This window comes from Tachyglossus aculeatus, chromosome 14 (assembly GCF_015852505.1).
Source record: "Tachyglossus aculeatus isolate mTacAcu1 chromosome 14, mTacAcu1.pri, whole genome shotgun sequence".
NCBI classification, from domain to species: domain Eukaryota; kingdom Metazoa; phylum Chordata; class Mammalia; order Monotremata; family Tachyglossidae; genus Tachyglossus; species Tachyglossus aculeatus.
In genome coordinates this window covers 33,151,943-33,176,467 of record NC_052079.1, presented here as the reverse complement: position 1 = coordinate 33,176,467, position 24,525 = coordinate 33,151,943, and the positions used below count along the sequence as shown (strand labels likewise).

Genomic DNA, 24,525 nt, shown 5'->3' with positions numbered 1-24,525 from the left:
CCCTGTCCCACAGTAGGCTCAGAGTCCTAGTGTGAGGGAGGACTCTTGGAAATACACACATTTGATATATAAATATATCAGGCAGGGTTGAAACACTCCTTTTCAAGGCCATTCAAAAATGATGTGCTTCACTTATTAACTTATTCACTCAATGCTCTACCTGAGGAAGAAATAGATGGGGCTTCAGAATGACACTTGGTGAAATTTACTGTATCATATGAGCTTCTTGTGAGTGGGGAACATACCTACCAACTCTGTTGTATTCTAGCCAGTTTTTGGGTAGGGATTGTCTCTGCTGCTGAAATGTATTTTCCAAGCACTTAGTACATTGCCCTGCACACAGTAAGCTCTCAGTAAATATGATTGAATGAATGAATACTCTCCCAACCATTTAGTATAGTGCTCTGCACACAGTAATCTCTCAGTAAATGTCATTGATTAATTGATGTAAAATATGTTTGATTTAGATAATCCAAAGTGTTTGGCAAAAATCATAAAGCACAAACTAATGCTATCATTTTGTAAACCCCAGTTTGGCACACAAGACATCATGCTTGGAAATTAGATTTATTATAATTTTTAGACCAATATCTTTGATTTGGAAAATGACATTCAAAAAAACCACATTTGCAGTAAAAGACAAAATTAGGTAGTCCTGTTCATGACCTGCTATATATTTCTCACATAAACCAGATTTTATATTTAATCAAAAGAACCATTAAGCACAATTACTAATAAACTAAAATATGCCTTTTGCTTGCTCAGTCAGTAATAAGAGCTTCTTTTAAGTATGTAAGGTCTTCTGGCTTTATTTGAATGTAGTTGTCGTTTCAGAATGTAAGGAGATTTTCTCTTCACAATGTCCTCTTTCTCGTGGTTTGAATTTCTAGGATCCAGTACATCCTCCTGCAGTAACTGAAAGAAACAGATGGAGTGTTAGTGGGATTTTTGTTTCCTTCAACTGAAATTTTCAATGTGCCAAAGCATATTTAATGATGACCCACATTACACATGTTTCAGAAAACTTTGAATAGGTTAATTGAAATAATCATCTAAAGCAGTACTATATTCATGAGAGACCAGAGTAGTACCATGTTTATCTCCCAACTCTATTGCACTGCACTCTCTCAGGTTCTTAGTTCACTGCTCTGCACACATGAAGTGTTCAATAAATACCACTTATTGATTGATTGATGGGGAGGTTCTGGCTCTAGGTCGTCATCATTTTGAAGTATTCCAGTTTGAAACATGCTGTAGGGCAAAGTCCAGGCTGTCCAACTCTGTTGTACTGTCCTCCACTAAGTACTTAGCACGGTGCACTGCACACAGTAAGCATACAATAAATATACAAAATAGACTCCACTTTTCTTGGAAGGAGTCTGGGAACGAACTAATTTCTAGAAGGTAACGGCTGATTACAATTCATTGCTTTTATCCCATTTAGAATCCATCAAACAATGGTATTTAGTAAGCACTTATTATGTGCATAACACTATACTATGCACTTGGGAGAGGACTAGCAGAAACAAGCTTAAACTTAAAGTGGCTGCAGACATTATCCAGCAAACCAGAGATAGTTATGGGATGTGTATCATTGGGAGGATATTCCCAGGGTGAAGTTAATAAAAATTGGTGGCATGGCCCTAGAAGAAGAGGCAATAGTGTAATAATACAGAGAGTGCGGTGCAATAGAGTTGGGAGATAAACATGGTACTACTCTGGTCTCTCATGAATGTAGTACTGCTTTAGATTATTGTCTCAATTAACCGATTCCAAGTTTTCTGAAACATGTGTAATGTGGGTCATCATGAAATATGTTTTGGCACATTGGCCAAGTGATCCAGAGCCTGAATATTTTCTGGTTGGTCCAATCCTGTCTGTGGAACATTCATTTGATTCACTGTTTCCTGGCCCAATTAGCCAGGATTACATACCAGTGAGCTCAAAGAGTGCTCTGTAATTCTGTGGAAAAACTCATGAAATTTAACACCTTTTCTGTGAATTCAGGATGGTGGAATATCCCTGCAGAATAAATATAATTCAAACCCCTGAATCTTCAGCAATTACTCTATTGGATGGATTCATTCAGATCCTTCTGTTATCCAGGAATGGTTCCCTTATGTGGATTGGACATCTTATGAATTGGCTGGAAATATATATTTACTACAATACCCATCTAGTTATAAAATATACAAAATCAGATTAGACTATTAATATCCAACTTTTTCCTAATATATTGCATTTAGATTTCTAAGTGAAATGCTTTCTGCTGAAACTGAGGAGCCCAAACTACTGAAGCTAATAAGGTCCAAAATATTTTCCAAACTCCAGAATCCCTGGACTGGCTTCAACATCTTTTCATGTAAGTAAAAACAGTGGGATTTTAAAACTCTATCTCACAGTGGCTACTTAGATGAGACATATATTGGCAGAAATGTTGCCAGTTCACACATATCTAAAGGGCCTTTGAAGTAGGTGTCAGCTCTCAGGCATTAGTTCTGTAATGGCCTTCGATGTTAAATAAAATGTGCTCAGATTGCAATGTATAAGAAAATGAAAGAAATTAAATGATTAGCCTTTTAAGATAAAGCACAAAGATCAAATAAAATATAAAAGAATTAAGGTTCAGATGAAGTTCCGCAGGAGTTGTGGTTCATGACAACAGTATTGCAGGATGAAATATGATGGGATTAATATTATTTAAAATGTGCTATCGACTTTCCCTAATGTAAAAGACATTTTTTGAAGTCAGCTCTTTCCGGGGCATGAGACATACCCATTTAATGGCGATTTCCTTTCTACAGAATTTAATGTTCTTGGTAGTCTTATGGGATGAGAGTTCATTGCTTTATAATTGCACAGAAAGTTTAAGTTTTTCATTGATTATATTTTTAATTTGGGGGAATTAGCAAATTGATATGCAGTCATAATTCATTTAAAAAGTGAATAAATATCAGTGATGATGGGACAGAGAAATATGATGAGAAGCAGCATGGTGTAGTAAATACAGCACGGGCCTCAGAGTCAAGGTCATGGGTTCGAAACCCGGCTCCACCACCTGTCTAGTGTGTGACCTTGGGCAAGTCACTTCACTTCTTAGCGCTATATGTTTGAGTGGAAAAAAATGTCCTTTAAAAAGTGTTCTGATGATATTCAATTGCAACATCAATAAGGGAAACAGCTGAATTTTCTGCTTCTATAGTACCTTCCATAAGGTAGGTCTAAAATCGTCCTCTGGTCATAATGGATCTTCAAATATCAGTGAGTATTACATGTTTGATTCAAGAATATAGTTAAGAAACTATTATCATTTAAAATTTCATATAATAAGGCTATTGAAAGTTTGCAGTAACTTTTGGTTACCTATTGTCATTATGCATGGAGCAATGAACTTAATGTAAATTATCATCCATGTTGAGAAATGATCTTTCATTAAATCCTATCACTAAGGAATTTGTTTCAACCTGCAGCTTTTCATTTGAAAATAGAAAAAGGAGTTACTTTCAGAAAATCTGGTTCCCTAATCTTTAGTTTCTGGGTGTAAGGTCTATAATTACTAGTGCCATAATTTGAATGTCATCATCATTTTATTTTAAAATTTCAATAACAGTTAAATGTCAAGAGCTTTCATCTTTTGAGCATTTGTTTGCTCCTGTTTCTTTTACGTTCTTCTTCATCTTTTTGGCATTTCTCAGAAAAAAAGCATGCAGGGTTTTTTTTCCCATATCTCAATATTTTGCAATATCAAGCATATGAATTTTATTTCTAGTGAAATTCACTAGAAGTTTGGATTTTTTTTAAAAAGTTTCTAGAACCAGTTCACTTAGGTTAAAATAGTTTGATGGCTTTTCTTACAAGTGAAATGAACATCGGGCAATTCAACTTTTCTCCTTGGAAGTTTCATTGTATTATGTGTTAATGTAAAAATCAGAAGCCTTATTTTGCCCGTCCTAAGTACTCCCAAGTATTGAGGAGCAGCGTGTCTCAGTGGAGAAGAGCACGCGCTTTGGAGTCAGAGGTCATGGGTTCGAATCCCGGCTCTGCCACATGTCTGCTGTGTGACCTTGGGCAAGTCACTTAACTTCTCTGAGCCTCAGTTCCCTCATCTGTAAAATGGGGATTAAGACTGTGAGCCCCACGTGGGACAACCTGATCACCTTGTATCCCCCCAGCGCTTAGAACAGTGCTCTGCACATAGTAAGTGCTTAACAAATGCCATTATTATTATTATTATTATTTTTATTATTATTATTATTACTCTGGACAGTAGTTAATAGGAAATGCTAATTAACAACAGCACATCCAGAGCAATTCATTCATTCATTCATTCAATCGTATTTATTGAGCGCTTTCTGTGTGCAGAGCACTGTACTAAGCGCTTGCACTGTACTAAGCAATATGAGCTAGTCAGTCAACAAGAACACAAAACATTTCCAAAAAATGTTGATTTAAAAATTAATTTTTCCCTGATAGAACTTTCAAGGAAATGGACTCCTTTATTTGAAATATCACCCTCTAGTACTTATATTAGTACAATAGTACTAATTGATATTAGTTTTTCAATATTTCAATACAATAGTACTACATAGCAGCAAACGGACATGAAGTTGGCCCGTAAGCGGCGGGGAGCCAGGAGGAGCAGAAGTCCTTTGTTGCAGCTTTCGCACCCAGGACCCCAGCGCGTAGCCCGGTGAGTGGGCCTGGGATGGGAGGGAGGTCTCGGGGAAGGATGGGTGCTCAATAAATGGAGAAGTACCGTGGCTCAGTGGAAAGAGCCCGGGCTGGAGAGTCAGAGGTTGTGGGTTCTAATCCCGGCTCTGCCCCTTATCAGCTGTGTCTCCTTGGGCAAGTCACTTAGCTGCTCTGGGCCCTAGTACAGTGAAAGCGCTTAGTACAGTGCTGTGCATACAGTGAGCGCTCAATAAATAGCAAAGCAGAGTGGGTCAGTGGAAAGAGCCCGAGCTGCGGAGTCAGAGGTCGTGGGTTCTAATCCTGGCTCTGCCCCTTATCAGCTCTGTGTCCTTGGGCAAGTCACTTAGCTGCTCTGGCCTTCAGTACAGTATAAGCGCTTAGTACAGTGCTCTGCTCATAGTAAGCGCTGGCTTAGTGGCGAGAGCCTGGGCTGAAGAGTCAGAGGTCATGGGTTCTAATCCTGGCTCTGCCCTTATCAGATGTGTATCCTTGGGCCAGTCACTTAGCTGCTCTGGGCCTTAGTACAGTGCAAGCACTTAGTACAGTGCTCTGCACACAGTAGGCACTCAATAAATAGAGAAGCAGCATGGCTCAGTGGAAAGAGCCTGAGCTGCAGAGTCAGAGATCGTGGGTTCTAATCCTGCCTCTGCCCCCTATTAGCTGTGTGTCCTTGGGCAAGTCACTTAGCTGCTCTGGGCCTTAGTACAGTGCAAGCGCATAGCACAGTGCTGTGCACACAGTGAGTGCTCAGTAAATAGCAAAGTAGAGTGGGTCAGTGGAAAGAGCTCGGGCTGGAGAGTCAGAGGTCATGGGTTCTAATCCCAGCTCTGCCCCTTATCAGCTGTGTCTCCTTGGGCCAGTCACTTAGCTGCTCTGGGCCTTAGTACAGTGCAAGTGTTTAGTACAGTGCTCTGCACACAGTAAGCACTCAATAAATAGAGAAGCAGCATGGCTCAGTGGAAAGAGCCTGAGCTGGGGAGTCAGAGGTCTTGGGTTCTAATCCTGGCTCTGCCCCTTATTAGCTGTGTGTCCTTGGGCCAGTCACTTAGCTGCTCTGGGCCTTAGTACAGTGCAAGCGCTCAGTACAGTGCTCTGCACACAGTGATCGCTCAATAAATAGGGAAGCAGCGTGGCTCAGTGACGAGAGCCCGGGCTGAGGAGTCAGAGGTCACGGGTTCTAATCCCGGCTCTGCTGCTTAGCGGCTGTGTCTCCTTGGGCCAGTCACTTAGCTGCTCTGGGCCTTAGTACAGTGCAAGCGCTCAGTATAGTACTCTGCACACAGTGATGGCTCAATAAATAGAGAAGCAGCGGGGCCCAGTGGCGAGAGCCCGGGATGAGGAGTCAGAGGTTGTGGGTTCTAATCTCACCCCTGCCCCTTAGCAGCTGTATGTCAGCCAGTCACTTAGCTGCTCTGAGGCTTAGTACAGTGCAAGCGCTTAGTACAGTGCTCTGCACACAGTAAGCGCTGACTTAGTGGCAAGAGCCCAGGTTGAGGAGTCAGAGGTCGTGGGTTCTAATCCCAGCTCTGCTCCTTAGCGGCTGTGTGTCCTTGGGCCAGTCACTTAGCTGCTCTGGGCTTTAGTACAGTGCAAGCGCTTAGTACAGTGCTCAGCACACAGTGAGCGCTCAATAAATAGAGAAGCAGAGTGGCTCAGTGGAAAGAGCCCAGGCTGGGGAGTCAGAGGTCGTGGGTTCTAATCCCGCCTCTGCCCCTTATTAGCTGTGTCTCCTTGGGCCAGTCACTTAGCTGCTCTGGCCTTTAGTACAGCTTAAGCGTTTAGTACAGTGCTCTGCTCATAGTAAGTGCTGGCTTAGTGGCGACAGCCTGGGCTGAGGAGTCAGAGGTCGTGGGTTCTAATCCCAGGTCTGCCCCTAAGCGGCTGTGTGTCATTGGGCCAGTCACTTAGCTGCTCTGGGCCTTAGTAGAGTGCAAGCGCTTAGTACAGTGCTCAGCACACAGTGAGCGCTCAATAAATAGAGAAGCAGAGTAGCTCAGTGGAAAGAGCCTGGGCTGAGGAGTCAGAGTTCGTGGTTTCTAATCCCGCCTCTACCCCTTATCAGCTGTGTGTTCTTGGGCAAGTCACTTAGCTGCTGTGGCCTTCAGTATAGTACAAGTGCTTAGCGCAGTGCTCTGCTCATAGTAAGCGCTGCCTTAGTGGCAACAGCCTGGGATGGGGAGTCAGAAGTTGTGGGTTCTAATCCCGCCTCTGCCCCTTATCAGCTGTGTGTCCTTGGGCCAGTCACTTAGCTGCTCTGGGCCTTAGTAGTACAGTGCAAGCGCTTAGTACAGTGCTCTGCACACAGTGATCGCTCAATAAATAGAGAAGTAGCATGGCTCAATGGAAAGAGCCCAGAATGGAGAGTCAGAGGTCGTGGGTTCTAATCCCGCCTCTGCCCCTTATTGGCTGTGTGTCCTTGGGCCAGTCACTTAGCTGCTCTGGACCTTAGTACAGTGCAAGTGCTTAGTACAGTGCTGTGCACACAATGAGCACTCAATAACTGTCTCTATATGTTGCCAATTTGTACTTCCCAAGTGCTTAGTACAGTGCTCTGCACATAGTAAGCGCTCAATAAATACGATTGATGATGATGATGATGAATAAATAGAGAAGCAGTGTTGCTCCGTGGTGAGAGCCGGGGCTGAGAAGTCAGAGGTCGTGTGTTCTAATCCTGCCTCTGCCCCTTATCGGCTGTGTGTCCTTGGAACAGTCACTTAACTGCTCTGGGCTTTAGTACAGTACAAGCGCTTACTACAGTGCTCTGCTCTTAGTAAGCCCTGGCTTTTAGTGGCGAGAGCCCGAGCTGGGGAGTCAGAAGCTGTGGGTTCTAATTCCGCCTCTGCCCCTTATCAGCTGTGTGTCCTTGGGCCAGTCACTTAGCTGCTCTGGGCCTTGGTATAGTGCAAGCGCTTAGTACAGTGCTCTGCACACGGTAAGCACTCAACAAATAGAGAAGCAGTGGGGCTCAGTGGCAAGAGCCCAAGCTGGGGAGTCAGAGGTTGTGGGTTCTAATCCCAGCTCTGCCCCTTATCGGCTGTGTGTCCTTGGGCCAGTCACTTAGCTGCTCTGAGCCTTAGTACAGTGCAAGCGCTTAGTACAGTGTTCTGCACACAGTAAGCGCTGGCTTAGTGGCAAGAGCCAGGGCTGGGGAGTCAGAGGTCGTGGGTTCTAATCCTGGCACTGCCTCTTATTAGCTGTGTGTCCTCAGGCAAGTCAGTTAGCTGCTCTGGGCCTTAGTACAGTGCAAGCGCTTAGTCCACTGCTCTGCACACAGTAAACGCTCAATAAATACGATTGAATGAATGAATGAATACTAACGATGGCTTTTATTAAGCGCTTACTATATGCAAACCACTGGTCTAAGTGTGGAGGAGTTACAAGGTGATCAGGTTGTCCCCCGGGGGGGCTCACAGTCTTCATCCCCGTTTTACAGATGAGGGAACTGAGGCACAGGGAAGTGAAGTGACTTGCCCAGAGTCACACAGCTGACAGATGGCAGAGCCGGGATTTGAACCCATGACCTCTGACTCCAAAGCCCGGGCTCTTTCCACTGAGCCACGCTGCTTCAGATGAAAGGGCCTCATGGCCTCATCTGTAAAATGGGGATGAAGACTGGGAGCCCCACGTGGAACAGCCTGATCACCTTGTATCCCAGCGCTTTGAACAGTACTTTGAACATAGTAAGCGCTTAACAAATGCCATCATTATTATTATTATCCACCCCCCAGCCCCCCCATCAATCAGTCCTATCTACTGAGCACTTCCCAGGTGTGGAGCACTGGACTGAGCGCTGGGAAAGCTCGCCCTGCCACATCTCTCCCGCCGCAAAACTGAAAGAAGAAAATCAATCTTCTTCAAAGGTGGGCGGAGGAAGGGAAACATTAGATGGGCACTTCACCTTGTAACCTCCCCAGCACTTAGAACAGTGCTTTGCACATAGTAAGCGCTTAATAAAGGCCATCATTATTATTATTATTTAGCAGTGTCAGGGTGTTGGCTTGTTAGCCCGTTGTTGGGTGGGGACTGTCTCTATATGTTGACAATTTGTACTTCCCAAGCGCTTAGTACAGTGCTCTGCACACAGTAAGCACTCAACCTCCTCCAGGAGGCCTTCCCAGACTGAGCCCCCTTTTTCTTCTTCTCCCCCCCCGCCCTACCTACTTCCCCTCCCCACAGCACTTGCATATATTTATACAGATTTATTACTCTTTATTTTACTTGTACATATTGACTATTCTCTAGCTAGCTATAATTCTATTTGTTCTGACGATGTTGACACCTGTCTAAATGTTTTGTTTTGTTGTCTGTCTCCCCCTTCTATTTTGTGAGCCCGTTGTTGGGTAGGGACCGTCTCTATATGTTGCCAAGTTGTACTTCCCAAGCGCTTAGTACAGTGCTCTGCACACAGTAAGGGCTCCATAAATATGATGGAATGAATGAATGAATGAATGCAAGATCAATCTTCTTGGAATGATACGAATTTAGAGCTTTTTTTTTTACAATTCTCATGAAAATACAAATGCCCAGTGAATAAACTGACCCTAGATTCCATTAATCAGCATAGTTCCGAATTTTGAGGGCCAAACCATAACATTTCCCAAGACTTTCTGTACAGATGCTGCGGAATTGAAACTTCGTAACAGCCGCTCTTGCTCACTTTAAGGCTTTAGTTTTCTCACATAGGTTGTAGCGTGCCCGGCTCTTGCTAGAGAAGCAGCGTGGCTCAGTGGAAAGAGCACGGGCTTTGGAGTCAGAGGTCATGGGTTCGAATTCCGACTCCACCACATGACTGCTGTGTGACCTTGGGCGAGTCACTTAACTTCTCTGAGACTCAATTACCTCATCTGTAAAATGGGGATTAAGATTGTGAGCCCCATGTGGGGCAACTTGATCACCTTGTATCAATCAATCAATCGTATTTATTGAGCGCTTACTGTGTGCAGAGCACTGTACTAAGCGCTTAAATATACAGAACAGTGCTCTGCACATAATAAGCGCTTAACAAATGCCATCATTATTAGCATTATTATTCCACACCATTCTGGAATATATAGTATGAATGTCCTACAAATACAGAAGACTTCCTGCATTTATCTAGACTGTGAGCCCACTGTTGGGTAGGGACTGTCTCTATATGTTGCAACTTGTACTTACCAAGCACTTAGTACAGTGCTCTGCACACAGTAAGTGCTCAATAAATATGATTGATTGATTATCAAAACTCTGGAATCCTCAATAAAGGGTGAATAGGGAAGCCTATTGTTGGGTAGGGATTGTCTCCATTTAATAATAATAATAATAATAATAATGGCATTTATTAAGCGCTTACTATGTGCAAGGCACTGTTCTAAGCGCTGGGGAGGTTACAAGGTGACCAAGTGGTCCCAAGGGGGCTCCCAGTCTTCATCCCCATTTTACAGATGAGGTAACTGAGGCCCAGAGCAGTGAAGTGACTTGCCCAAAGTCACACAGCTGACAAGTGGCAGAGGAGGGATTTGAACCCGTGACCTCTGACTTCAAAGCCCGGGCTCTTTCCACTGAGCCACGCTGGTTCCCCATTTGTTGCTGAATTGTACTTTCCGAGCACTTAGTACAATGTTCTGCACACAGTAAGTGATCAATAAATACAATTCAGTGAATGAATGAAAGAAGCAGAAATTGGGCATGCCCTGGTTTTCAACAGAAAATAACATGGCCAGCCAGGCAATGAAAAAATAAAGCTATTAAAAGTTTGAAAGCTACAAAGTGGTCTAAATACTGACCATACTTAAAACATTTAAAACTTACTCAACTGATTATTAAAAGATATTCAATTCTTTATATTCAACAAGGAGTCTACTATAAGAAGAATGATTATTATTTCTATTTGTATCGAAAACATTAAGTAACTCTGTAAATATGTCTTATTTCGATTCTGAACAATTTGGTTCCTAGAAATTAAAACACAAAATGAAATATATGAACTGATATGATCATTAAAATGACACGAATTATCAGACATTTGCAAAATAATTAAGACGAAAATTACATATAAAATGGCATATTTAAAAGCATATCTTCATATGTTATGATGTGTTATAGGAAAATGTTTTAAATACATTTATTAAATTGAAATAATTATTCATTCAACGTTGGTTCATACTTCCTAGGCTCCAGGGAACGGTTTAGACTATTGAGTGTCACTGGGATTCTGAGTCACGTATGATCATCAATAAATCCTGGCTAAATTCTTACGGTGCGTTAAAGAAGTCAGCTGGTTTGATTTGGTTTGACACTCAAATTCTCTACTCCCCGAGAGCGATATCAGATTGATAAACTAACTAATAAGCCAAATTTAGTTTTTATTGGTAGTTGAGATCCACAATCACTTGAAATACATTTTGCAGAGTTTAGATGTGATTGACGTTTTTATGTGTCTGATTTTTCCAAATCTAATTGGTCTTTCTGTTTTTAATTTGTTCATTTCTAGTTTACCAAACATTACTTTATGGTTCTAAGGAAAAAAATACGAGTCCTAAGTGCATAGGATCTCTTGAACATCAAAAAACAACAACACTCTTCTTAAACATTTCTATGAGTGAGTTTAAAAGCATATGGATTAAATTTATCTTCTATACATGCTGTTTTAAAATTTTTGAGGAAAACCCTTCTGGTAAACTCCAAATATTTGAAAAACTGACTTAGAATGTCACAGATTTCCCGATCTCAACACATTTCTCAGCATGGTGGTTCAGTCATTTGCAATATTTGTAATTTTTCCCATAAATCTAATTATCAGGAAAAAAAACACAATACGGCTAAGAACAACATAACAATAAATTATATTTTTTGCTTTACCTCCCAGTGCTGAAAGGCTCTGCTGTGGCAGATTTTTTGCAGCTGATATACGGTTAACATTGCTTCCAAGCTAAATCCATCTAAAGCAGTGGGAAATTGCCTTCTTGTAATAAGTTCTTCTTCACCGGTCTCTCCTGTTTCTTCGGCTTGGCTGTTTAAGTTATTGATAAGACTGCAAACATTTAGCAGGGTCATTTTCCAGTAAGGAAGCCTTGCTTTGCTAATCTGAAAGATATAAAAGAATGCACAAAACTGAAGATTTGTTTTGGAAGATATATTTTGGCAATAGACATATGTCTAAACACTAAAATTGGTTGATCAATGTCTATTAATCATATCTGATTCAATTTTTTTTAAGCATTGATGCCACTTAGTTACTCAAATGCCAAATTGCCATATACAAGCAAGCCTCTCCGCTGTTATTTAACTAGGGAAGCAAATGAAACCCTGGGAGGTATTAAGAATCAAAAATTAAAAAAAAATGATTAAGAAAGAACAGCGATCTTAAATTTGTAATCATCCTAGAAGTGAGAATAAGTGCATAATAGTATGCCCACAAATCAGTTGTGACCATTAAATGAAAAGAAATTAAGCAATTTTAGTATTCCCCCATTAAGGTTTCGTGCCAAAAAGATTAAATTTGGCAGCTTTAGCTGTCTGTTTCTTTTAGCAGATGATGAAGTGGTATAACTAGAAAAGAAAATGACTGAATGGAAATAACATAAGAAATTCAAATATGGGGAAAACTATAAAGAAATTCAAAATTTGGAATACTTGTTCCTTCCATTAGAACATTCAAGCTCAACTACAAAAGGATCAAGCTGAAACTGATGAAGGGAAGGACTTCGTGGCCATGACTAGTTTGGGAAATTAAAGAAACATTTCCACGCAGGTCATTTAGGGCTGCCAAATTCTACCCTTGAGAAGGAAAGATCCCATCAGCTATACTGCATTGTACAGAGGTGGGAATTTTATCATTCAAATTTAAGGTAATTATTTAACATATAATGGTAGAATCTATAAAACCAGCTCATTATGGGCAGGGAATGTGCCTGCTAATTCTGTTGTATTGTACTCTCCCAAGTGCTTAGTATGGTGCTCTGCACATCGTGAACACTCATTTATTGATTGATTGGGGTAGAACAACCTTACGTCCTTATTGATTTTGTTTAACCAAATAACCCATGCACTGAGGAAATCATCTGACTCCTCTGATTTACTTTTTGGTAGTCCAGGGCTATCTCTACTCACTCTATTGGACTTTCCTGAATGCATAGTACAGAGCTGTGCAGAAAATAGGTGCTCAATAAATAATATTGTTTGATTGATTTAAAACAATCCTGTTGTTAGTGTCTCCTTCAACAAAGAATGCGGAATAACTATTCGATAGATCTATTTTCACTTCTACTGTCCAAAGAAATTCTGTTTTCTAACAACATGCCCTTTATTAGGAGGAATTTTTAGTAAGTTTGTGTTTTTTGAATCTTGGTGATTATTTCAGATGACAGTAATAATAATTATGGTATTTGTTAAGCGTTTACTATGTGCCAAGCACAGTTCTAAGTGCTGGGGTAAGTACATGGTAAACAGGTTGTCCCACGTGGGGCTCACAGTCTTAATCCTCAATTTACACATGAGGTAACTGAGGCACAGAGAAGTTAAGTAACTTGCCCAAAGTCACACAGCTGATAAATGGTAGAACCGGAATTAGAACCCATGACCTCTAACTCCCAAACCCATGCTCTTTTCACTAAGCCACGCTGATTCCATATACAATTGGAGGTAAATAAAAAACGTGTACCACCCTAACAAAGTAGATTTAATTTCTTCCCTTCCACCTGAAACAAGAAGAAAAGGCTCATCTGGTGTTTTATTCATATGATATTAGTAGGCTGTCCTCATATTTGAAAGATGGGAGTTATTCACAAGGAATTTAATCTTTTTGAGGAATGTCTAAATTAATTACTAACAGCTGCACCAAAAGAAACAAAAAATAGACTTTAATTTTGGTCTAATTTGGCATAATTTAAAAATATTTTGGACTGTTACAGTCATCTGCCTAAAATCATGTGATAATTCTATCATTCTAAAATATAAATATAATTTTACCCAAACATAAATTAAGAACGTTTAGTGTATTTTCTGATGGAATGTTGCCAAACGGAAATATTTTACTGCTTCAAAGCAAATGGGAGGATACCATCTGTCACTATTAGTAAAGATTACACTGCTCATGAGTGATGAGCTCAATTCTCCCTTGCAAGGCCCTCAAGGGTGCAGGGTTGTAACACTATATTGCACCAATGCAATCGCAAGAGCTATTAAGGATGAGAAAGCACCTTCCACTTTTTTTTTCCTCATTTAAAAGTGGGTATACACTTGATTCAATTTTTTTATTGTATTTGTTAAGCACTTAGTATGTGCCAAGCACTGTACTAAACACTGGGGTAGATACAAAACAGTTTTTGGGAAAGGCAGTCTGCCCTGTGCCCTATAACTCTTTTCTCCTCTTCACTCTCTACCAACTTGGCCTTTGAATCCCATTAGATAGGTAAGCTGCACATGATGGAAGTCAGTCAGTTGTATTTATTGAGTGCTCACTGTTTGCAGAACACTGTACTAAGCACTTGGAAAAATACAATATAACAATAAATGGACACATTCCCTGCTCACAATGAGCTTACAGTCTAGAGGGGAAGGCAGGCATTAATATTAATAAAATACAGATATGTACATAAGTGCTGTGGGGCTGGAAGTGAGGATGAATGAAAGAAGCATGCCACGGAGACGCAGAAGGAAGTGGGGAAAGAAGAAGGGAGGACTTAGGAAAGGCCTCTTGAAGGAGATGTGCCTTCAATAAGGCTTTGAAGTGGGGGAGCGTAATTGTAGGTTATAAGTAGCATGGCTCAGTGATTGAGGCACGGGATTGGGAATCAGAGGGACCTGGGTTCTAACACCACCTCTACCACGTTTTTGCTATGTGACCTTGGGCAGATAAGTCACTTAACTTCTCTGGGCCTCTCTAAAATGGGAATTAAGAGTGTGAGCCCCATAAGGGACAGGGAATGTGTCCAACCTGTTTAACCTGTGTCCTCTCCACTGCTTAGAGCAGTGCTTGGCGTTCATTCAGCCATATTCATTGAGCACTTTCTGTATGCAGAGCACTGTACTAAACACTTGGAAGAGTACAATACAACAATACAACAATAAACAGACACATCCCCTGATCAAGTACACCATGATCCCAGCTGCACAACCTACGTGGGCCCCTGCCCCAAGTGTGGTCTGCAGACTAATGGAGTGTGGATGTGCAGTAAGAATTGTGTCATGTTATAGCAAGCACCCCAAATAAGCTTTAAATAACAAATAATGCCTAGACCATAGGTTTCCAAACTTAGATGGAAAATCCATTAATAGATAATTGAAAATGGAACTTCAATAATAATGGCATCCATCTTGGTTGCTGGTTTGAAGGCAATGTGTATTGATGCTGATATGCACAGATGTTTCTTCTGACACTGCATCGTACTTTATGAATATATATGTGAAGAACATTCTCTAAGCAAAATGAATAATGAAAATTCTTGTTTTGAAAGACCTGAGTGTAAATACTGAAGTTCATCCTCTAGAACTTCATCCCTGTTGTGGACAGGGAATGTCTGTTATATTGTTGTGTTTTACCTCCCAAGCGTTTAGTATAGTGCCATGCACTAAATACTCAATAAACATGACTGATTAATTGACTTTGGTGTTAATCTTTCCTGGATCCTTTCAATTACCCTTTCATCACTGTCATTATAATCTCAGAAAGAGGCAATGTTCTCTGATTGTTTCAACCATAGGACAAAAATATTGATGCACTGTAGGAGCAGAACTCATTTAATAGTAGGTCAGCCCTGGCTCTAAAAATTTGCCTTTAATGCCAAAAATGAAACCTGAAGCCTTTTTTCTCAAATGTCATAGTTTCTGTATAGTCATGACCTGAAAAGTAGGTCAAGAATGTCAATTACTGAAGTTACTCAGAATGTTTGAAAGAAAAAAAGCCTTTAAAATTAAACATCAGTCACTGTGAAGAACTGTGCATAAAAAAACACATCAAATGAATCAATCTATTTCTGTAAATCAGTCCTAATCCAGAGATACACATTCACCAGCCACTTGTGATGAAATTCAATTTAATTTCTTGTAGATAAGAAGTTGAAACATGAATATGATTGTGTGAGTCGGATCCATAGCATCTTGATTTAAAGAAGTAACGAATGTACCATCTCTGGATATTGAAAATAAATCATGCAGATGAGTTCTCAAAGATCATCACATGAACCTGATTAATTGTTCATGATCATAGCTTTCTGAGTTAAATTTTGACCTGAATATTTGGAATTTAAATATGTAAATCTGGAATAACATTTCTAGGAAGTGGCCATGGCCCTGAATATTTGGAACTTTGAGTACGTATGGAATGGTGGGCATATGTAGAAAGAAATATTTTGAGGAGCATGAATTAGAGTGCAACAATTAGATTCATTGTGGCCATGATAAGTCTCCCGTTCAGTAGACAAAAATGCATTTTCTCTATTAAATCTCAAAACCAGATTTTCTAATATATTACAATCCATCTGGATTTCATACAAATCACCATTTGAGGGGGGATGAGCATAATGCAAATCTGCTTTCCCTATCATAGTCATAAATTCTTCCACTCCCGTCACTTATTTAATTTGATTCTCTTTTCAAAGTTGGAGTGGTTGATAAACTGGCCCTGGGCATCATTCTTTCTTGCTAATATCCCTGTTACAGGGATAGTTGCTTAGGGAGATGGGGGAGTTGGATCATCTCTAGTCCAAGGGTAGCGTAGCAATTAGTTCAAGATACCCTTCAGGTTTGGAATTGTTGCCAATCCGTGGTAACCTGGAATTGGAGGGGATCTCTCCCTACATCCTACCAATCCATCCTAATCAGATCAGGATTTCCATGTGGAAAGCCTGCCTCCCCTACATGCAAAGATTGGGAACCACCTCAGGGGTCTGCTGGGATGGGGGACAATGTGGGACAACTAGTAATGCTTGAAGCCTGGAGCAAATCTCCTGTTCCCTGTCTCCTTGGCCAATACAGGGCTTAATCTAGTGGGAAGCCTGGGGTCATTGGCCCCATCGACTCTTCGCTCACCACCACCCTGCCTAGGTCAGATTGAGTCCATAATCATGATAGTTTGACTCCAACTTCCTTCTTATTACTCATTTTGTTTGATGTACCCACTAGGAAAAATCCAAAGCAGGGTACATTTCATCAGCCTGTGGTTGACACAGCATTTCAAAACCTTTGTTATATGAAATATGTATTTTTCAGGAACCTTCTTGATCAATTCTTTGCTCTTTTCTAGAGCACCTGTCAACTTCATCCAAACTCTTCCACTTCCTAAAAATTCCCTCTCCCAGGAGTCATTCCTAAATAAAATTTTACCTTTCTGCTTATGGCATTTCATTGATCTCTGTAGCACTTAGGAATATATCTGTTTACTTGGTCCATTGAATTAATCTTCTCTCTCATTCTTTGGTCTATTATATAACACACTGATCCAAGTACTTATTAATCCCATCTTAACTACTGCATCGGCCTCCTCACTGACCCCATTGCCTACTCTCTCTCCCCACTCCAGTCCATACGTCACTCCATTGCCTGGATAGTTTTTCTAAAATAAGTTCAGTCCCTGTTTCCCTTCTGCTCCTTGTGGGCGGGGATTGTGTCTAGCTTTTCTTGATTGTATTCTCTTCTTCCAAGAGTTTAGTACAGTGTTCTGCATACAGTAAGCACTCAATCACTACTATTGATTGATTGATTGATTATACTGAGTAGCTTCCACTTCATGTCTGTTTGCCCTTCAAGAATGGGACTGTGTCTTTTGCTACAGGGTTCCAAGTGGGCCTTCATTAAATGCCATTGATAATGATATCCCCCAATTGTAAATCAGCTAAAATTGTAAAAACAATGGTGACTAAAATATGTTTGTTCATGAAAAAAAACTTCTCTTGACATTACTGAGAAGTAAAATCAAATTATAAATATTGGTGTAGCTGTACGTATTCCTTGAAACATATTTGCCTACTAAATAAGTATCTTTCACAGCCCACTAGACTGTGAGCTCATTGTTGGCAGGGATTGTCACTCTTTATTGCTGTATTGAACTTTCCCAAGCACTTAGTAGAGTGCTCTACACACAGTTAGCACTCAATAAATGCGATTGATTTAATGAATAAATTTAAAAAACTTCATTGGTGCTGTTCAATTCTAAATTGGTTTGCACTTTTCTTGCAAATTGAAATAGTTTATTTTAAGGAGGTAAATCAAAGAAATTGCTGTTCCTGTCTTATAAAAGCCTCCCATCATCTGATTCACACTAGAATCCAAATGCCTCTCAATAACTTTGCTTAAGCAAATGTTGATATGGATTTAACCCAATAACCTAGAAAACTATTTGAAAAATTTTGACATAGAACTATGGCAATAATTGTAGTATTTGTTAAGTGCATACTACGTCAGTAACACTTTTCTAAGCTCAGGGGTAGATACGAGACAATTAGGTCAAGCACAGTACCTGTTCTCTATGGGGTTTGTAGACTAAGTAGATGGGAAGACAGGTATTTAATTCCCATTTCACAGATGAAGTAACCGAGGCCCAGATAATTAAGTGACTTGTCCAAAGACACATAGCAGGCATATGTTGGAGAAAGTTTAGAACCCAGGTTCCTTTTTTTATAGCATTTGTTAAGTGCTTACTATGTGCCAGGCATTGTACTAATCTTGTGCTGGGGTAAATACAAGATAATCAGGTTGGACACAGTCCGTGTCCCAAACGCGGTTTACAGTATTAATCCCTATTTTACAGATGAAGTAATTGAGGCCCAGAGAAGTTACATGACTTGCCCAAGGTCACACAGCAGAAAGGTGGCAGAGCTGGGATTGGAAACCAAGTCCTTTTGACTCTTCAGCCCATGTTCTTTCCACTAGGCCATGCTGTTTTTCCATAATATCTTACAGTTCTCCCTACCATCTGGAAATTGCTATGCAAGGCCAGTTTTTTCACATTAGTCTGTTTTGGAAAAAGTGTCCTTAGAAAGCTGGATTTCAAAACTCCTAGTCCTAGAGAGACAGTGTATTGAAAGAGTCATGTGATTACGCCAGGTGAAATTTTCATGGATGCCTTGCAAAAAGGCCTAGTTAAAATTGTAATATTGATGAAAAATTCCACTTAAAAAACTTCCTCTTTTTGTCCTCGATTAACTGTTTCATCAAATTTCTTGTTTGTTGATGTTGATGCATTTTAGCATCCAGTCTCCCCACCATTGTGCTCCATGGCTTGGATGAAGTTTCTGTGTTTCTAGGACCTGGAGGGGAATGTAAGAGCTCTGTTGCAAGTAGGGGATATCAAGGACCCCCAGGAGAAGTATGTTAGGGCAAACTCAGCACAGATCCACTAAATGGCACCTATGACATCATCACATTGTGTTTTCCCTTCCCCACCCTGTGTGACATCACACGCATCAAAAATATCTGGTGTTCCCGATTGCTAGCAATGGTCACCCCAGGACTTGGGTTTTGCAGATATTACCTCCAGACTGAATAGAATTGGTAGACCTTGCAATTTGGCTAGAACAGATATGTTGTGGTTCCCTAGTTTGCAAAATAGGAATCCTTAAAATCATAACCTGTCAGTGGACCATGAGAGGATTCTCTCCTTTCATTTTGGTTCAAGAGAGCACTATCTCTGTGATCTTAGTCATAGAGTTCCCCTTGCCTCCCTCTCTTTTCCTTGGAATTCTCCCCTCCCATCAGGATTATAGCTAGAAGAAGATTAGAGCAGCCAGCAGGAGCTGTTGCAAATCGTGCAAAGTGCACTCTCCTGGCCTCAAGGCAGTTGACCACTGTTTTTTCTCTGTTGTTAAAATTTCTTTTCAGGGACTTTCCTCCCAGAAACTTTTAACTCAAAAAATAAGACTGAAAATAACTAGGGCAGTTCACGGCTGCCCAGAAGCAATTAAGTGAAGTTTAATTGATTCTCAGTTGATGATTTTCCAGGGTTCTGCTGGAGGAAGAGACTACTTTTCTCTGTGAATCTTACAGAAGGAGAGCAGAAGAAAGGAGGGAAAGAGAAGGACAAAGGCAGAAAGACAGAAACAAAAATGGAGGCAGAGAGGTGTGGGGGGAAAAGGGCTAGAAGGCATGGTGCTTTGAGGACAGCTAAATTAGCTTTTCTTCCAATGATCAGGGACAGATGAGGCCTAGTGGATAAAACGTGGGCCTGGAAATCAGGAGGACCTGGGTTCTAATCTCCGCTCCATCACTTATTTGCTGTGTGACCTTGGGAAAGTCACTTCACTTCTCTGTGTCTCAGTTGAGTCTCTTTCTTTCATCTGTAAAATGGGGATTAAGACTGTGAACCCTAAGTGGAACAGGGACCAAGTCCAGCCTGATTAACTTGTATCTTCCCCAGTATTTAGTACAGTGTCAAGCACTTTCTATGTACACTTAGAAAGTGTGTAACAAAAACCATTAAAAAAATAGCTGGATATGAATGACTGCTGAAAGGAACAAACAGAAGTATTTACTATCACTATTACTCCTACTACTACCTGTGCTTTTTGTTAAGCATATACTCTGCAAGCACTGGGGTAGAGATCAGTTAATCAGATTGGACATAGTCCCTGTCCTACTTAAGGCTCACAGTTTAAGTAGGAGTGAAAGCAGGCATTGACTCCCCATTTTACCAATGAAGAAACTGAGGCAAGTAGAAATTGTCATGTGCGCAAGGTCACACAGCAGGAAGTGGTAGATTCAGAATTAGAACTCAGGTCCTAACTCCCAGGCCTGTGCTCTTTTCACTGAGCATGCTACTTCCCAAGTATTAAATATATTATATTCTTCCGAAGGTGTTTTCTAAAACAAGAGGCAACTTGGAACTCAGAAGTAAAGCTGTTCCTGGCTTCATAAACACAAAGAACATACATCTGTATATATGTAAGTCAAATAGACTTTCTCTTTGTTATATCAAAGAAGTTTTGACATCATTATTTTAGTGATGTGCCACAGCAGGAGACTGTGGACTGTTTAGGTGAATCAGTGATATTATCCTGTACCAGATAGAGTGGATGTGAGCTTCACATACCTGAAGGCCAGAAGGGTTCTCCAGAACAGGGACAGGCTGTAGCCATTGGCCATATTAATCAATCGATCAGTGATATTTTTTGAACGCTTGCTATATGTAGAGCACTGTACTAAGTGCTTGAGAAAACGCAATACAACAGAGTTGGCAGAGACGGCCCCACCCGGCATCTCCAAACAGGGAATATTCTAGGATATTCTCAGATTTCATGAAAAGAACCAAAATGCTACAGAATGATTGTCACTAATTATATTAGTTAACTTGCATAGTTAATATCAAGTTTCATATCAAAATCACATAAAGCAATATATTCTCCTTCCCTTACAGGTCCGTTAGCTTTTCCTTCTAAATTAATTTGAGGTCCATATAGCTTTCATCAGACACAAGATGATTAGGAATGTATTCTCCTTAAATATGCATACACCTCATAAAATAGAAAGTTATATTTAATTAAAATAGTCACAATTATGAGTGATAGGCACTTTACTTCTTCTGTAAAAAAAAAAAATGACCTTGAATGAGTCATTTAACTTATCTGTGCCTCAGTTCTCTCATCTGCAAAATGGGATTCAACACATATTCTCCCTCTTACATAGACTGTGAGCCTCATGTAGGACCTGATTATCTTGTATCTACTCAAGGGCTCAGTACAGTGTTAGCCACATAATACATGCCCAGCAAGTGCCACAACAAATATAATTATTATATGATGACTTCAAATGCTCTACAACAGTTGACTGAAAAAGAGAGAAAAATACCTTCGATGTATACATATTGGTCAATAAATCTGCTTCTAACGCTTTCATTTCCTCTTCGGAATCTACGTGAAAATAAAAACATATGTTTGGCATATCATCACATAGAAAGCCATTACATTTTAGTATATAGCTTTTAGATTCATTGTGAAAAGAATATTTTGATATAATGGTCTTATAAGATGTAAGACATACCAAGTTACCTGTATGGGAAAAGAAATTATAGGTTTCTTTTCTGATAATAGCCATATTGTCCGATAAAACTGCTGATCAATATGTGGTGATTCAACAAATTGATTACAGCTTGATTTGTAACTGTTTCACTAAATGATTTCACTAATCTATGAATTTCCAGACCGTTTTCCAATATTTCTGAAAAGTAAGGGAGCTTTTCTGCAATCCTGGCAGTGTTTAATCATTACCCAGCATGCTATTAGCAACACTGTAATAGCTTCTTTAAAATTAGTTTTTCATGTAGAATGAGATGCTAAGAGTTGTTTCAGGGAAAAAAAAAGAACCATAAGGTGGATATTTATCTGGGAATTTGAACACATTTAAAGAATAGTGTAAAAAAATACATGAAATATTATAACACCCTCTGAAGTAATGTGATCCAACATTGAACAAAATAAAATGTTAAAAATGTGCACATTTAAAATTGAAATTATAATTAGAGTATGATCATTCAAGTGACATAATAAAGACCATTCAAACTAACAAGTAATACATTTGAAATTAATTTCTACATTAAGATATCGGCTCCTGCTTTTCACTAATGACTATATAAAAGAAAGAAAACATAAATGTACCTATATTGCTCATTTGAATAAATAAATGTGATCTATAACAGAAACATAGAAATAACTTGTTTCTCACAAATTACAATCTAATTGAACAGAATAGAACTTAGCTGTAAACCTTTTATTAACACAATTTACTACTAGTAGGACTGAGATTTTGCTAGAAAACCTGTACTACTAGTCCTTAAGGAATTATTTATTTTTCTAAAGAAAGGAAAGCGTTAAAGTGTCTAAGAGACTTGAATGATTGAAGTTAATAGATGAAACTTCAGCTGATAGCATGGCTTAAGACTCAGTAGTGAAGTGTTGAATTAATAAACAGGCTTTTAAAAATATGGATTAAAGGAGCCCTCATTGTGTATGTATATATGAAAGAATATCATGTTTTAATATTACATCCAAGATGTTTTGAATTATCCCTTTAAAAACCTTACTGGTTTACACTTAAAGGTTTCATTTATTAAATTTTCTAAATATTCCAGGAATTCAGTGCCTAAATATTAGCACTGCACATAGTAAGCGCTCAATAAATACGATTGATTGATATTAGCCTTATTTTAATAATTGCCTTACATGGTCAAAAACATTGATGAGTAGTATACTCAGGAAAATATTTCTTTGCTTTTCTTTCAACATTGCTTACACTTTTAAAATTCTATCTTTATCTAAAAACAAAAATAGAACTTATTACTCTATTGAATTCTGAGGGCAATCCATGTGGAGACATAGAGAGAGGTATTTGCATTTCTTTTTCTAATAGACTGGTCTGATGTTTTAGCCATACAATCTCTCTTCTGAGAGGAATGACTTTTCTTTAAATTAAAATTCACAAACTGGAGATATTTTCAATTTTATATATGAATCAACCTTTCTATGCTTCTAAATTTTAAATAACATTTCATAATACCGTAAGTTTCACTCTTTCCCTCATGTTTGCAGAAACATGTTTTTTTTTTTTCCTTATATGATGATTGGTACTTATTTGAAAATATTTCTAGCTGGGAATAAGGATGGCAGCTAGTGAAAGCAATCAGCTGAGTGTATAAAAGGAAGATTCTGAAATGAAACAGTCTAATGATGGGTCCCTGTTTCATGAGCTCTCTATTTCAGAAGCTATGCTCTAATCTTATTTTCTTAGTTCTAATCCTAAAGGAGGATGTGCTGTATTTCATTTGCACAGCCTCTTTCAGACTTTGCAAATTTACAATTACGAAATCTCTCCATTTGAGATTCCACATAGATGGAGAAAAAAATCACCACACTGCATTAAAAATCTCACTAGAACGAGTTAACAAGAAAACCACCCTGGATATTTCTCTCTGCAAATGTAAATAATAAAGATAGAAATATTGCTGGCAAGGACAAAATATCTCTCCTCCCTTAAAGGAGTTATAAAGAGCTGCTGAGTTTACCTGAGCACAGACTCCAAGAGGTGAAAGCCAGAAGCATCATGCATGCCAGTTGAATTTTCATTGTGGTCATCTTTTTTCTGCCTCCTAGAGAGTAAAGTCCATATATTTTTGAAAGAAGAGCCGAGTGTTTCTATCTCTTCCTGTTGCCTTCCACTGACTTCGTGAGTGACTGAACCATGAATGGAGCTCTGGACCATTCCCTAACTATATAAGCAGTTGGATGATGTCACAAGTGTACAGTGATTATCTGTCGTGAAATACCCTCCCTCGATTCCTCCTTCTCTTCACACTTCCCCCACCCCTTCACATAGTCCCCCGTCCTCCTCTTCTCCCTCCTCCTCCTCTACATCTGAACCTCAAGTGAAAGTGACGCTATTCACTAATTGTGTTCCGCACTACTCCAGATTTCTGACGCACACAGAGAGCCATTCAGAAATATTTCCATGCTAAGGGAATTTGGGATTGGGGGCTGATTTATTCATCCTGCATTTTCCTCTGTAATTGTCCCTTCTAAAAAGTTTTCAGTTCTATCCATATGTGGGATAACTCTCTCAACTTCTGATCCGAAGACTCTGGTTTTGGAGGAGACTGGGCTACAATGTGAAGTATTTTTCATGTCAGTGAATTTTTCTTGGGAAAAATCTAGTCGTAGGGATGGGCAATCATACCTGATGCTCCAGTGCTCTCGGTGTATAAAGATTTCCCATTGACAAATTTTAGCAGCAGGCTTGGGGAAGCAGGAGGAAGGTGAGAAATGGACAGATTCAGAGATGGAACAAAATAGGCAGGAGGCAGAGGAAGTAGGAGGGAAGGAGAGGGAGAAATGTCAGTCAGTCTGTCAGTCATATTTATTGAGGGCTTACTGTGTG

General features: G+C 39.7%; 1 protein-coding gene across 1 annotated transcript; it reads right to left on the bottom strand.

The window, feature by feature from the left end:
- Window positions 1-548: 548 nt before the first annotated feature.
- Window positions 549-23,819, bottom strand: NTS (neurotensin). Its single transcript, XM_038756776.1, has 4 exons — window positions 23,657-23,819; window positions 21,448-21,509; window positions 11,530-11,754; window positions 549-915 (listed from the first exon to the last, which is right to left on the bottom strand). The coding sequence occupies exons 1-4, from the start codon at window positions 23,724-23,726 to the stop codon at window positions 766-768; spliced, it is 507 nt and encodes a 168-aa protein (XP_038612704.1). The 5' UTR covers window positions 23,727-23,819; the 3' UTR covers window positions 549-765.
- Between the last annotated feature and the right edge of the window lie 706 nt (window positions 23,820-24,525).

Coding starts and splice junctions, on each gene's coding strand:
- NTS (XM_038756776.1), bottom strand. CDS start 23,726: ATGACCACAATGAAAATTCAACTGGCATGCATGATGCTTCTGGCTTTC. Junction 21,510..23,656: donor CTCTTGGAGTCTGTGCTCAG/GTAAACTCAGCA, acceptor ATTTTCACGTAG/ATTCCGAAGAGGAAATGAAA. Junction 916..11,529: donor GAGCCTTTCAGCACTGGGAG/GTAAAGCAAAAA, acceptor TGTTTCTTTCAG/TTACTGCAGGAGGATGTACT.